At 55.5% G+C, this 14,269-nt stretch overlaps 4 protein-coding genes across 4 annotated transcripts; 2 read left to right on the top strand and 2 right to left on the bottom strand.

Moving 5' to 3' along the window:
* Positions 1-9: 9 nt before the first annotated feature.
* On the bottom strand, positions 10-4,053 carry PHSY_007342 (hypothetical protein; the record flags this gene model as incomplete). Its single annotated transcript, XM_012337936.1, has 1 exon — positions 10-4,053. One exon carries the CDS (start codon positions 4,051-4,053, stop codon positions 10-12), a length of 4,044 nt encoding a protein of 1,347 aa, XP_012193326.1.
* A 630-nt stretch (positions 4,054-4,683) lies between these two features.
* Positions 4,684-7,533, top strand: PHSY_007341 (hypothetical protein; the record flags this gene model as incomplete). Its single annotated transcript, XM_012337935.1, has 1 exon — positions 4,684-7,533. One exon carries the CDS (start codon positions 4,684-4,686, stop codon positions 7,531-7,533), a length of 2,850 nt encoding a protein of 949 aa, XP_012193325.1.
* Positions 7,534-7,884: 351 nt separating this feature from the next.
* On the bottom strand, positions 7,885-11,652 carry PHSY_007340 (hypothetical protein; the record flags this gene model as incomplete). Its single annotated transcript, XM_012337934.1, has 1 exon — positions 7,885-11,652. The coding sequence occupies one exon, from the start codon at positions 11,650-11,652 to the stop codon at positions 7,885-7,887; it is 3,768 nt and encodes a 1,255-aa protein (XP_012193324.1).
* Positions 11,653-13,845: 2,193 nt separating this feature from the next.
* On the top strand, positions 13,846-14,217 carry PHSY_007339 (60S ribosomal protein L17-B; the record flags this gene model as incomplete). Its single annotated transcript, XM_012337933.1, has 1 exon — positions 13,846-14,217. The coding sequence occupies one exon, from the start codon at positions 13,846-13,848 to the stop codon at positions 14,215-14,217; it is 372 nt and encodes a 123-aa protein (XP_012193323.1).
* Positions 14,218-14,269: the final 52 nt, after the last annotated feature.

Here is a 14,269-nt window from a genome sequence, read left to right as displayed (position 1 = left end):
GCAAGATGCTCATCCATCCAGGAACCGCAACAGCATGCGTAGCGTTTCGTCCGCCTGCTGTTCTTTGTTCTGCGTCTGTCCTCCAAACATGCCACTCGCACCACCGACTGGCTGCTGATACGCATCCCCGCCCATCGTCGTATTCCCACCACCATTACTCGAATTGCCAAACATGAGCGTGTTCCATGAAGCCGCACCATTTCCACCACCGTTGTTCATCGTAGGAGGCCAATTGACACCCGTCATATCCACCTCGCCTGCTTCTGTACCTCCATTCTGCTGTGCAGCAGCAGCCGCAGCAGCCGAAGCAATGGCATTAAGCCCTTCCCTGTCGAAGCCAGCTTCGTTGGCGGCATTGTTGAAGAACAGCGCGTTGTCTGCAGCAGGCGCCGTGTTTGTCGTGGTCGACGAAGACCCATTGTTGAACCATCTCGGCGCGGAAGGCGTCGTGTTGCTGCCAGAGTAGAACATATCGTTGTTGTTCGAGAGCAGGGTGAAATTGGTGAACTGCGCGAAACCGTTCCCGCCAAGTGCCGAGTTTGCGTTGCTCGTGCCGATCGCTGCTCCGCCGTTGAGCAAATTGTCTTGCCCCGGAGCAGCTCCACTAGATGCTAGGCGGTCAGCTGCACCAGCGCCACCGTCCAACGCCGATTTCTGCCCACGCAACTTTGCATCGTCCAATGAAAGGGCGCTCGCTTGCGCGGCAGCGCCTTTGGCGTGGGCTCTCCATCCGGCAGTCTTGTCCTGCGAGCTAGGTACGGCATTCTTCGGCCTCAACAGCGATTCCAGATACATGGCAATGTGCAGCACCGTGTCCTCTTCTTTAACGCTGGCCCGCCTAAACGCTGCACTCGTTTGATCGATAAGCTGGATGTTGGACCTCAGATAGCCAGGTCCTAGCGGAGGTTGCGACTTGACGGTCGCCAGACTGCAGAGCAGCACGGCTGCATGCGTCGTCTGCATGATGGTCGCATCCGGCGCCGAAAGCAGCCTCTCCGGCGGGAAGGCACACACTGCTTCCAGCACGCCCCTCGCGCCCTCGACACACGGCCAAAAGGCAGGCATCGCCATCAGGTTGACCATGCCAGGCTCGAGTCCGCTCGAGAGATGCGATCGGCCCGAGATCGAATCGCGGTCTTCCTTCTCGCGAGTTGTCGAGCGTCGATGATGGTTGCGGACAATCTCTTGGTGTTCCTGCAGAGCTGCCTGTTTCAGGCTCGACTTGAGCACGAGCGAAGACACGTATGTCTTGATGTTGTCCTTCCACAGTTTGAGACACAGACGCTGACATCGACGATCATAGGCGGTGGCCTCGTCGAGGTGGGCGTCTTCGTCTACATCCTCGCGCAGACCGAGCGCTTCGTGCCATCGCGCGTTCCACTCGTACAGGTCGGAGAGGAAGGCGGGCATCATGATGCTTGGCCCATCCGAAGTAGCAGAGGTGAGCGCTTCGATGCGATCGTACAGCTCCACATACTTGCCCTGGATGCGACGTATGTCGGCGGATGCGCATACGAATGCATCGGTTGGAATCGAGCCGTCATGCTTCCACCACGTCTGGCATCGACGAATGAGGACATTGTCGGCCGAAATGGAATGAGTCGTGATCTTGTTGGAGATCTGCTGCGACTTGTCCTGAACGAAAAGCATGAGGAACGTCCGCTGTCGGTTGCGAAAGCGTCTCTGAACCGCCTTATAACGCTGTTGACCTGCCTGATCCAGGTTGGACTCGTTTGGCTTGACGCAGTTGGGCATCTCTGCGTGAAGTTGAATATCCATGGCAAGACGAAATGCGTAACCGAGCTGAATGACACTGAGACCATCGTCGAGCGGCTTCCAGCTGGCGAGGATGAAGAATGCCTGGCAGCACAACACGGTGCGGTCGCCATCGACAAAGGCACGTGCGGCATGCTGTCGCGCCTGATCGTGAATGCGACGTCGGACCTGACGCGCATATTCATCGGCGGCTCGTTCCGTGCGGTCTGTGAGGGGATCCTCGTAGGCGAGGTCCCATTCGCTCTCGGCAACATACTCGTTGCGCTGATCGCGCACGAGGAGATGGTGAGCAGTTGGGCGTGTCGAGTAACGTGCACCGACGTAAAGCAATACCGTGTAGAGGAAGGAGGAACGTTTCCTGATGAAATCGTGAGTGTGAAGCGAGGGATCAAAGACGCAACTCCAGGAGTTGCAGTGACGCATGAAAAGGTCAAAAAGCGCGCGCGCTGCTGGCTCGGTAAGAGTGCCTTGAGCGATGGGATCGTCGAGTTGAGGCTGAGTGGGCTGCGTTGCAAGCGGATTGCGGTCATCAGCCAGAACGCCAGGCGTTTCGCAGTCGGGCTGGTCCGACACCTCGAATGGCTTGAGCATGACACGCAGCGTCAAGGGCTGCTCGGCGATGAGCTCGAAACTCTCATTGACGGCGTTCGTGTCTGCAGCAGTGGTTGTGCCGGGCGGGGGAGGCGTTGCACCCACATCGCTGTTAGCGCCATCGTCATCGTTGCCTTCGACGTTGGAAATATCATTGTTGGTGACAAGCGTGTACGGGGCACCTCGTCTTCTTTCGAGCGATCGCATAGCCTGCTGCATGGCTTGAGTCATGCGTCCGACATCGACGCCAAACAAGTTCTTCGGGTCGAGAGCGGTGCGGTTGTCGGCCGATGGTGCAAACGCAGAGAGAGGCTGCTTCTTTGCATAGAAGGCAGAAGATGGGGAATCCACGCGTCCGGGGTCGAAATCGAGGTCCATGCCTTGATGCTGTGCTGCTGAGCCAATGTGTTCGGACGGATAAGGAGGCGCGGGAAAGGCGCTGTCGGGTGCCGAACTCCATCGCACGCCGGGGGAAGCAGCAGATGTAGCAGTATTGGGCTTGGAGGATCTTGCATCGGGTGTAATGCCGCTGCTGGCAGATGCTGATTTGCGTGCGCTCGGCCGCTCGTTCTGTTGTACTGGGGACGCATTGGTGGCGTACGCAGCCTCGGCGAGCAGCGTGAGGTCGCGACCCTGCAACTTGCTCTTTGGCTTCCTGCCACGCTTGTGTTGTACAAACAGGCATTCAAAGTTGAAGCGCTGACATCGCTGACAATGTTCCGAGTCGTCCGAGGGCAGACATCGCACCTTTGCCAGACGACACTCAAGGCAGGCTTGACCGCCACGAGGTTTCTCAGATGGCGTAAGAAGAGAGTCTCTCTTGGATGAGGACGTGCCAGAAGGCTCGTTGGATGAAGGATCCAAGCCTTCGTCCATAGTGACAGTTGCGGAATCGTTTGCCTTGCGACTTGCAGAAGAAGGGGTCTGAGGTGTCGAACTGGACGAGGCGCGCTGGTGAGGAGAGGTGATGGATGCAAGGTCGTTCTTGAGATCCGAGAGATGAGAAGATTCGAGTGCAGCCAGGGCGCGTGCTGCCTTTGCTGAAGAGTGGGCCGGAGTAGAGGAGTCAGCTTGCGCGGACTGTCTCGTTGGCGATCGCGGACGATGAGAAGAAGGACGGCCTAGGCCAGAGTACTGCGTTGCGGGGTGACCAACAGCATGCTGAGGCTGAGCGAGATAGCGACTGGACGAGATGCTTGAGGCAGCGGCAGCAGAAGAGGTGCTAGAGGTTGCAGAGGGCGCAGGGCGAGGGGCTATGAGCGGGTGAGTGCGCGAAGAGGGAGAGGCAGCGAGGTCGATGGAAACGGATGGAGAGCCTCGCAGGTCGCTGGTGGCATACGGAGACCTCGCTTGTCGCGGCGAGAGAGCAGCTTCGAGGTCTGCTTCGTCGCGTTCCGAGTCGGACTGATGTTGTGAGTACGCAGATGAGTGGGAGCGCGAATGGAAGGGACGAGGATAAGGCTCTGCGTCTTCGTAATTGTGGCTACGTGAGGCGTGTGACGACTGCGGATGATGGTGGTGTTGTGGCGGCGGCTGTGGCTGGGAATGTCGGTGGGGCTTAGCGCCGGTATCATGGAAGGATGGCAGCTGTGTCTGACCAGTCCTACTTGGAGAAGGATGGACGGGCGAAGTGGAGCGCTTGCGTTTGACGACGCGCGGCTCGGTGGTGGTGGCGGGAGAAGTCATGATGGAGATGAGCTTGCCAACTGACTCGGCTGCCTCGGCGATGACAAATACGAGTCACAGTATGCTAATGATGAGGGCGGAGTAGCCGATGGAAGCTGCCCGGACTTTCCGGAGCGAGTCGAGTCAGCGGATGGCGTACGCGGAGCGGGGAAGCCGAAACGAACTTAGAATGTGAGCTGCATTTAGCCTGTTCCAGCTCTAGGATGTCGCTGTGAGCCAAAATTGCCGCCGTCGTGCTTCCCGCTCGTTTCTGATCGAGAGCAGCGACGTGATCAAACGAGGACGGAGTAGCCGATGGGGGATTGTGACGGTGACGAGAGCAGTTCGAGATGAACAAGACGGCAGCGAGTCACGAAGCTCTGAAATTTCGCCTGCTGGGTCTGAGAAGGCGGCGGTTTGATCGGACTCTCTCCGGCTTTTTTCTTTTTCCGCGGCTGAGAGATTTTTGAGTCTCAGAAGGTGCTGAGCTTAGACCAGGCTCGCTTCTCAAAGGGTTATCGTTACATTGGTCGTCCCTGTGTCGAGTTCTAACGTGCACTTCCTCGCTCGACACACTCTATACCGTCAAGACTGGCTAGCTGGTACGCCAACACCGATGTCTCATAAGTAGAAGTCCGTCGAGACTACACGATGGTGGGCACACGCAAACGGACGTACAGCGACGGTGTCCACCCGGCCAGACCCATACCCGATCGCGTTGAGCTCGACCAGCTGTCAAGTGGTCCATCCTGCAGACCGAAGCGTAACCATAACCAGGGCAAGGCGCGCGTTCATGATGCTGTATCCATTTGGCGACATGGCTCGCCCGTCGCAGATCTGCACGGCGACACGATCGACCCGGACTGTTGTTCCACCACACCATCATCATTGCTCGCCACCCCCCACGACTCTTCGCGCTTCCTGCTCCGTACCGGGCTCGCCAATGACGCCCTTGTAGCGTCACACCTGCCCTTTGCAGGCACGCAGCACACGCTCGGTCAATCCATGAATCATCGTTACCTTTCTCATCGTCGTCATGCGCAGAAATCCCAGTTTCGCTATCGAGAATCATTCGCAGGCCATACTTCGTGCGTCAACGCCCTCGCAATCTCGCGTGGGCAGGGAAGATGGCTCGCCAGTGGAGGCGATGACAAAAAGATTCACGTGCGCGACCTGTTTGTAGATCTCCGACATTGCGGTCAGACAATGCCGCTCCTGATCCTCAAAGGCCACCAGTCCAACATCTTCTCTCTCGACTGGTCGGCAGAGAATAAGTTTCTCTTTTCCACCGGCAACGACAGCCAGATCCTCTATTACGATGTCGAGCATTCGCAGATGCCCATTCGTGGTCCAGCTCCTTCGCAACCGCAATCCAGATCCTCGCTCAATCCACACTCGATCGGTGCACATGACGACTCTGTCCCTGAGCTCTCGTCCCACCCCACCAACCCCAATTTGTTGCTGAGCTGCGACGATGGTGGAGATCTGAAGCTTATCGACATCCGCATCCCTCACGATGGCGTCTCTGCAGCACGCTCCGATGTAGTCGCTGGCTTCTCTTCTGTTCAGTGGAACCCCAACGCTTCCGACGGCAACACTTTTGCTGCAGCCACCTGTGGACGTATCACCGGAAGCACACGCCTCTATGATGTGCGTCAGTGCTTTTCTTCCGACCGCGACCGGCCCTTGACCAGCAAGGATGCCGTTCTCAGCTACCACACTGCCCTCGTTCAGAACTCGTCAACTCGTGGCCTTATTGCTGCCGCCGCAGAAACCAACAGCATCTGCTTTGACCCGGAAGGTCGCTTTTTGGCCTCGAGCATCTCGCGGTATCATCCGACTATCTACGCTGTCAACGATCCTGATCCTCTTGCCACGCTTCATTCGACCGTCGCCGAAGATCCGATCGAAGAAGATTATTACTCTTTTGTAGGAATTCCCCAGGGTACTCCCTCGGCGCCCAAAAAGCTTTCGTCATGCTGCACCATCAAGCACGGCTCGTTCGGCTTGCAAGCGCTCACAGGCAAGCTTCACTACGCCGTTGGAAGCGATGACTTCCGCGCCTACCTTTTCGAGCTCCCGGACAGAGATGAGCTTGTCCGTCGCCGCGAGTTTGTCAATCGCCATCAGTGGATCCAAGAGACCTCCAAGATGCATGACGAGCGAAGACGGCAGGCCGTCAAGCTGGAAACCACAGCAAATTTGCCACGGGACAATGCATTGCACGATGATACTACGGGACAACCAGCGGAGCACAATGGCAACGACGAAAGCGACTCCGACTCTGACAGCGTCGCCGAAAGCCAGGTCGATCATGAGTCCGAGATTGCTTATTCTGCCGGATCCATCTTGCGTGCCGGCAACATTGTGCGTCCCGCCAGAGTGCAACGACAGGCGTACGTGCTTTGCGGCTACCGCAGCATCATCAACACAGCCCTCATCCATCCAACATTGCCATTGGTCTTTACTGCCGGCATCGTATCGGAGATACAGGTACACTCAGCCGCACCCTTTGACGCAAAAGACGTGCAACCAGAGGACGACGATGACGATTGGTGCTCATCGTCCTCCCGACGACAGGACAACGAGGTTGGTGGCACACGACCTCGATTTCTCATTCCCTTTCCGAGCCGTTTTCGTTTCCGCGACGACTCTGACTCAAATACCGGTTCGGAAGAAGAAAATCAGGATCGCGATCACGATCAACAGTCTCAAGAGGAACAAGACAGCGATTCGGCATCGAGCGACGAAAGCGCTAATTACGAATCGACAAGCAATGACGAAGCGCAACGTAACGAGGGCGCGACTGACGTGGTGCAGGCCGGAAGCCAACCTCCACAGCAAGGCGACGTGCACAACTTTTCATCTGCCATGCGACAGGATCCTATGTATAACACGCCTACTACTCTCGATTATCAACACGATCGCCACATTGGCACCTATTCACTCTCTCACCTTCCCCAAGACGCCATGCCTGACGAATCTCAATCTTCGTCTGCTGATTCTCATTCTTACCAGGACGCAGATATGGACGTTGGCAGTGCTGCAGACAGCAGCACGACCGATTCGCACGTTTCAGATGAAGCGGACGGAATTGACGACGAAGACGACGATATCGACGATGACGTCGACTACGTCGCGAACAATTTGCATTCGATGGACGATTACGGCCCTGATCCCTACAAGAACGACGGCTACGGATCGCCTACTTCGGGCTACGCAACTTCCGAGATCGAGGAACGGGACGCACAACTGGCGCTCGACCACGAGGAGGAGTATGAGGCGTCAGGAAACGGTCCGATATGGTCCAGAATGAAGGCCGTGGAGTCTAGCGCACGCGATCAGAGGCGAATGTACCAGTTCGACGACCTGCTGAGGAGGGACGAGCTTCGCTCTTTGACGGCTGGATTTCAGAAGGTGCCTCGTTTCGCGGGTGGTGATGGGCAGGGAAGTGGGTTCACGTGCAGGAGCTGCGAGGGCAGTATTGATACTGACGAGTGAGTGCATTGTACCTCGATGCTGGTAGGCAGTGTGGCGCGAAATATTTGATGTTTGGACAACGCTGGCCAGATTTTGGGTGGTGGAAAAATACAGCTAAGAGTAATGATGCACAAAATACGAGCCAAAAAATTGCCCGCACCATAGTAATGCTGTTCGTCAAATATCACAAGCTGTCATCCCTCACCATCACGTTCACACACACAAATGCTATGAAAGCAGACTAATGTATCATTAGTATTGCAAAGTAGAGAAGCTGTTCGTGAAAAAGTCGTTCGATCATAATAGGATGGATTGAGTGGCGCCGATGCCAAAAATAAAGCGTTGCGGGAAAGTTGCGGGGTGGCAAGCTGATCAATCTCGGTAATATTCGAATTGAAACTGGCTTGGAGGGGGCGGGTATCGCGGTCGTGGTTGAGATTGTGGGTATCGTAATTGCTGTGAAGGTGGTTGTTGAGGATAGATTGTCTGGTCTGGGCGAGGGTATTGGTACGGATGGCGGTGTGAGGGATGGTTTTGTTGCTGGTGGTAGCCAGAAGGCGGCGGTGGTTGTCGATGAGCTTGTTGTGGGGGCGGATGGATTCCTGGTCCAGGTCTAGCATTTGCAACACCGTTCCCGCGTACCTGGCTAGGATGAGCAGGCAGCATGGGCAGTCTGGAACCATTGACTACGGGGACAAACGAGTGGTTTTGCATCATCTCTCGGTGCTGCGAGCTGCGTCCGATCGAATCGTAGTATCCTCTTAACGGTCCACCTGCGGGCATGCTCGCTCGGACCACAGCTTCGCGTGGTACGATACTCCCCACTTCAAACGCGGTCGACGTGGATGTCCGTGTTTGTGCTGACGAAGATGCGACGATGCTTTCACCCGTCGGCGCAGCAGATCGTACAGGTGCGCTCACCCGACTTCGCTCCCTAGGGGTATCAATGGTGGCACTGCGTCCAGCGACGTACGGATCATCACCCGCGCTCATTCCGACATTCGAAAGCTTTGATGGCGCTGGGAGGAGCGGCTTTGCGGCAGCTCTGCTGGAGCTGCTGTCGACGAGAATGGATCTCGGTGGTGCTGACTTAGTCGATGGAGTCGACAGTGGCGACGGAGCTACCGTCGACGAACGTACCGCAGACTGAGCTTGAGCGGCATCCGCGGCAGCTTTCTCTTGCGCTGCTTTGGCTTGCACCAAACTCATGCTTCCGATCGTGATCACGTTCTTGCCCTGAGGCAATTTCGTGATCGTGTCGACGGACGAAGGCTCGGCGGATGGCTTCGACGGTTTAGCTGGCTGATTTGCCCACTTGAGCGTTCCTCCACCGCTGGCACTAGATTGATGTTGATGCTTGACTTCCTTCGGCTCGAAACCCCTGGTCGACTCTGTCGCGCTGTCAGACTTGAAGCCAATTGCAGTAGGCTTCGAGCCGGCAGGCGCGCCTTGCTGTACTTCCTGTCCGTACGGGTATCTAGCAGGCGACAGAGGCGATGGCAATACAATATTCACCAACTTTCCCTTCGGCCCAACCGCCGGCGCCAAAGCTTTCGCTTTCACGATCGTGACATCAGACTCCTCCATAGCAGGCTTCTCAACGAGAGCATCGGCAAAGACGATAGGATGTATGCCGCCTGTCGAGTCGTCTGTCGACAACATCTCGGACGCGAGTTGTCCAGCTGCCGATTCGTAGGCTGACGGTGCGGAGTTTGGCTTACGTACGCCATCGGACCGCGTCGTGGTGGAATTGACTCTGCTGACGCTGGCCTGTTTCGACGATGCTGCGAAGGATGACATTCGTGGTGCCGGCGTGGGTCGTACTGCTCGGATGGTCGACGCTGGCAGCGACGATGGAAGGCGAGACACTGCTGACCTGTGCCCTCTCGGTGACGAGGATTCGAGAATTTGCTTTTGTACTTCGTCACGACTGAGCGAGCTGAATGAGTCGCGTGACGTCTGGATCAGACGAGAGAGCGGCGAGTCGGCGTGTGGGGTGAATCCAGATGAGGGGGAGGAGGTGCTATCCATGCTCGCTTCGTGATTGGCGTGAGAATCGGTGTTGATCGTCAGCGCTGGTGGTGTTGGCGGGGAGCGAAATTCGACCGCTGCTGTGACACGGCTGTCACTTTGCGGAGTGCTCGCGATTCCCCACGACCCGGCTGTGACCTGACGCAGCACTGCTGGACGCGACTCGTTGAGCGGCTGCTTTTCCTCTTCCTCCTCCATGCCAATGACCGAAGGCTCGCGGGTACCAACATTGGACACCTGTTCCCAGTAATTTCTCCACCATCCTGTGCCTTGTGCATCTGCAGAACGAGGTGCTGCGTTAGCACCGTAAGCATCATTGGGCCGCAAGTAGGCAGCAGTGCCAGAGCTTGCATGTGCCTGCTCTTGAACAGCCGCATTGCCGTTCCATCCGAACCACGATGCGATCCCAAAAGCGCCGATACCGGCTTCCGTCTTGGATCTCTGACGGGAGTGCATCAGCGACTCGTTCGCTTCGGCTCCCGATTGCAGACCTCCTGTATTGGCCACGCCAGACGAGTGCGTGTCCTGTTCGTACGCCAGAGATGGCACGTTGGCGAGCTGGACCGTTGGTACGTGGTATTGGGTCAGTTCTGGGTGCTGATCGTCAATCTGACTTGTGCCCGCGACAGCTTGCTCGACATGCTGGCGCATCAAACCGGTGCGCTCGTACTTCTCGTCCTCGTACCCGTAATCGATAGTCTCACAACCGATGATGGATTGATCGACAACCTGTAGGTCGAGCTCCTGGACAAGGCGTTGTAGCTCCGCCGCTCTTTGAGTGTGAGAATCGCTTGCGGGTGCTAGCTGATGCTTGACACCATTGCGAGCGCCAGATCTCGCGCCTGAAAGAGGTAGCGAGGTGTAAGCGTCGTCCATCTCCTTTCGAATGCCTGGTACTGAACTTGCTGTCTCACTTGTCGGCGACCAGAACTGTGCATCCTCTGGGTTTTTCCAGAACGTAGGCATCGCCGCCTTTTCCATATCGATCTCGGTCTCGAGATTGGCGGCTCGTGACTTCCCGAAAGCATTGAGAAGATGCTCGTGACGCTTGGCGCGCAGGTCCTCGGCCAATGTGTAATCTCTACCCTTGGATCGTGCAGCCATATACCGAGTACTTTCCTTCATCTCAAAAAACCAATCGCGGAAATCTAAGGCGTCCAACAAGGCTTTGCCTCGCCTCGTCGTGCGCGATCGGTCTTCGGGCCGATAGGGAAGATAGCTGAACGCTTTGATATGGATGAAACCGAAGAGCAGCATCCAGAAACATTGCAGCAGTGCGTTGATGCCTGCCTGGATCTGTTCTGCTGTAAAGTACTCGGTCTCTTTGATCGCGCCGAAGCTGACAAGGAATGAAAGCATGACGTCTTGCCAGAATGTCAGAAAGACGATGGTCTTGATCGAAAGGAATTTGAGCAAGGGTTTGTACGGGTCGACCAGCTTCTTGATGGGCATATAGAGCTGAATGAGGCAGTACATGGCCACCGTCACTGAAATGCTGATGAAGAATGCGCACCAGACGTGCGTGAACCATGGCATCCAGCTGTGCAAGCAGTAGTAGCCAAAGTACTCTGTCCCCACAGCGACAAATGTACACAGCGGTCTGACTATGGCGTACTGCAACACGCAGATCTTCATCAGCCATAGGAAGTGAAGACCGTCTGGTTTGTACTTCCAGGACCCGAGCGGCCATACCCAGAATCGATCCTTGAGCTCGAGGTTTCGAAATACGGCGTGTTGTTCCGCGCGAGTATCGCCCGTGTATGCGAGGATAAGGTAGAAAAAAGAGGTGACGAGGACTGCTTCGTAGCAGTCACGGATGGTTTGGTAGTAGAGCGCGTGTTCATAGAAGAGGTATGACATGAAAGAAACGATGGCGTAGATGGGCACCATGACGAGGAGTCGGACAATGTGTCGCTGTTGCTGTGGACAGGTGTAGTAGGTGAGATGCTTCCATATAAGCCAGGCGGACGAGATGGTCGCGACAAGAGCCATGATGCCGCAGACGAGCCATCCAACGTCGTGCGCTTTGAAGTCGATGTTGCCATTGTTGAAGAAAGGTTTGGGATCGTTGGGCTTGTCCGGAATGACCGGACATGTCATGTTGACCATGATGGGCTACTGAGAGATGCTGCAGCTGAGAACAGCTCTTCAAAAGCGTTGTTGTGGCTGTAGGGAGGTTTAAAACGCTGCGAAGAGATGACTGGTGTACGGTCCGGGCCAACAGGCACGGCAGTCTCCCTTGATCAGAACGGGGTAGGTGCTAGTAGCAGCAGCGGCCGGATGAGCCAGACATGACAATGATGAGCTGGTTTGAGTCAAGAATGAGTATGAGTGTAGTTGCCTGTAGGGATCGAACTGCTGGACTGGATGGTGTGGCAGCCCGTTCGGGACCGCGTTAGTGAAGAATGGGATGAAGGAGGATCGCGTCGCGCCCAATGCCTCTAAGAACAGCAAGAGCCACACAAGGACGGGGACGGCAAGCGGCCCAAGCACTCGATGACGCCTAGAGGCACCGGAGAATAGGAGTTGCATGCGATCCGCTGACATTGAGTGCGGTCGACCGTCGAACAAAACCTTCTCAACTTTGTCGGAAACCGCTCCTTCATCCCCTTCGAGCAGCAGGAGAATAAGTCTCTAACTTTGGCCCAGCTCGACCTCAAGCTCATCGACGATTTACAGCTGTTCAAGTGCCCGTTCAGTGCTCTTCCACATGGTTCTGCAAAGAGGAGAGGTCCACGAATGGTAGCACAAATGAAGAGGTTGGAGCTGGCATAGTGAAGCGGAGAGTGAAACAAGTGGATTCTACCAAACTCTTCTTGTGTTCAGGGTCCACAGTCAAAACGTACTTTCTGCTGCCCCTGATGATGCCTTTTTGTATTTGACCGCTGTAGTGAGTATTGAAAGAGTTGAAATTGTGACAGCTGGCCACGCGAGAAATGGTAATCAATCCAACTTCTTTGACAGGGGCCACGCACAGCACACAACAGTGTTGGCGAGGCTAGAAAAGGAAGGTGATTTTGACAGTTCTCGACCTAACAAGATCCGAAACAAAGCTTCGCAATATTTTGGATAAATGCGGACTGACGCCGGCGTAACACTTCGGATTTCCTTGTAGCACCCTTCGACGTTGTTTGCTTGTTGAACTCGGCGACAAAGCCGGCACAGTACGAAGGTGTGTCTTGGACAAAGGATGACAGGACTGGGAATGACGGACACAGTCACCGGTGCATGCACGTTCAGTGTGTGCCGCCAAGAAAGAAGGCGGAGAACGACACACAAACGCCCAACACAACTTCTACCCATGCGCCGACCGCCATCCACCGACAGGGTGGCGGGGCTTTGAATCACTAAGAGCTTCCAGAGCTGAGATTGAAACTGACTCGGCGATCATGCGTACCATGTGAAGAGTAGACACTCAAAATAATTTTATAATACCATTTACCACCTAAAATGCTGCAAGGGGGTCCGTTAGGTCAGTCTTTGTCGCCGACTCGCTTAGGATGGCCTTGAAACAGACCGGGCCAAATATCAATCCGAGATTCTTGTCTCGCTGTTCTTTGATCGACAGTCCTGCGAGATGCTGCGGAGTCATGGGGCATCTCCGATCGGAGCAGTGACATAAACCAAGACTGATCCGTCTGTGCCAAATCCTGTAGATGCTTATGTGCAACATCGCGGACAGGGCCAATAGAGGCAAGGTGAGTTGCAGCGTTGCATGACCGCACAGCGCAATTGGATGCTGCCGTAGCGAATCGAAGATGTGCAGCCAAGTGTGGCGGCCTGCATAGCACTGTTGAACGGGAGCATCAACACAAATCTCTCTGTCCGATGTTCCGTCGGGCCGTCTGCCTAGCTCTAGATCAAGCCCTGTCGTTTGTCTGGACAGACGAGCATGGCTTCCTGCTGGTGTCCTGAGATTCTCGCCTACCTCCAGGTCGCGTGAACCGTATTCCGCGGACAGGGCTCCATTCATTCACAGGCTGGTTCAAGATCCTAGTGTGGACAAATTTAGACCGCATTGTGAGATGCAAACTCGAGAGTTGTTACCCTATGCAAACCATTTCTGTGAATACTTTTCATAACAATCAGAAATAAGGTTTCAGTGCACGGTCGTGTATTGCAATTTGAAAAATTTGCAACGCGAACGGGGATTCCCACACTTTCCCAATGTCTTGGTGTTGCAATGCAGGTCGTGTCTCTGACTTGCTGCCGCTCGCGCTTCGGCCCGCTTGTGCTTTGCTTTTGCCGTGCCTGTCGTGATTGCCTGATCCGGCGTGCAGGTTTGCATTTCATTAGCAACGAATGATTTGCGGCGACGGAAGTGGGACAACCGGGATGCTGTATCGATTTATCAGTCTGCTCCGCACCCTTACGCCACCTCGAGTGATTGCCTTGGTACAGCGGACTGAACGCCACTTGTTGATTGTCCCCCAATCATCGCCGTTCCGAAGGCGGCGTCGAGGCCGCAGTGATGGTTGTGCCGTTGAAGAGGGGCCTGTAAATTCCTGCGAAGCTGTGAAGGGTTCGCCGCCACTCATTCGCCACAAGACGGATCCGCCCGCTCGTCCAAAAGTGCACTCGACCGGTCTGCGCGTCGACGCGTCGGTCTGTGCACATATCGAATTCCAGCAATCGCCACCAAACCTGTGTTGGTCTTCAATTCTTCCATTTTGATTTTCCCAGCTCAAGGCTGAAGCGAAAGGTTTTTTTTTCTTCTTCTTTTCAA

The sequence above is a fragment of the Pseudozyma hubeiensis genome, assembly GCF_000403515.1.
Source record: "Pseudozyma hubeiensis SY62 DNA, scaffold: PHS69, whole genome shotgun sequence".
Taxonomy (NCBI): Eukaryota; Fungi; Basidiomycota; class Ustilaginomycetes; order Ustilaginales; family Ustilaginaceae; genus Pseudozyma; species Pseudozyma hubeiensis.
This window is presented reverse-complemented; position numbering and strand designations above follow the sequence as displayed.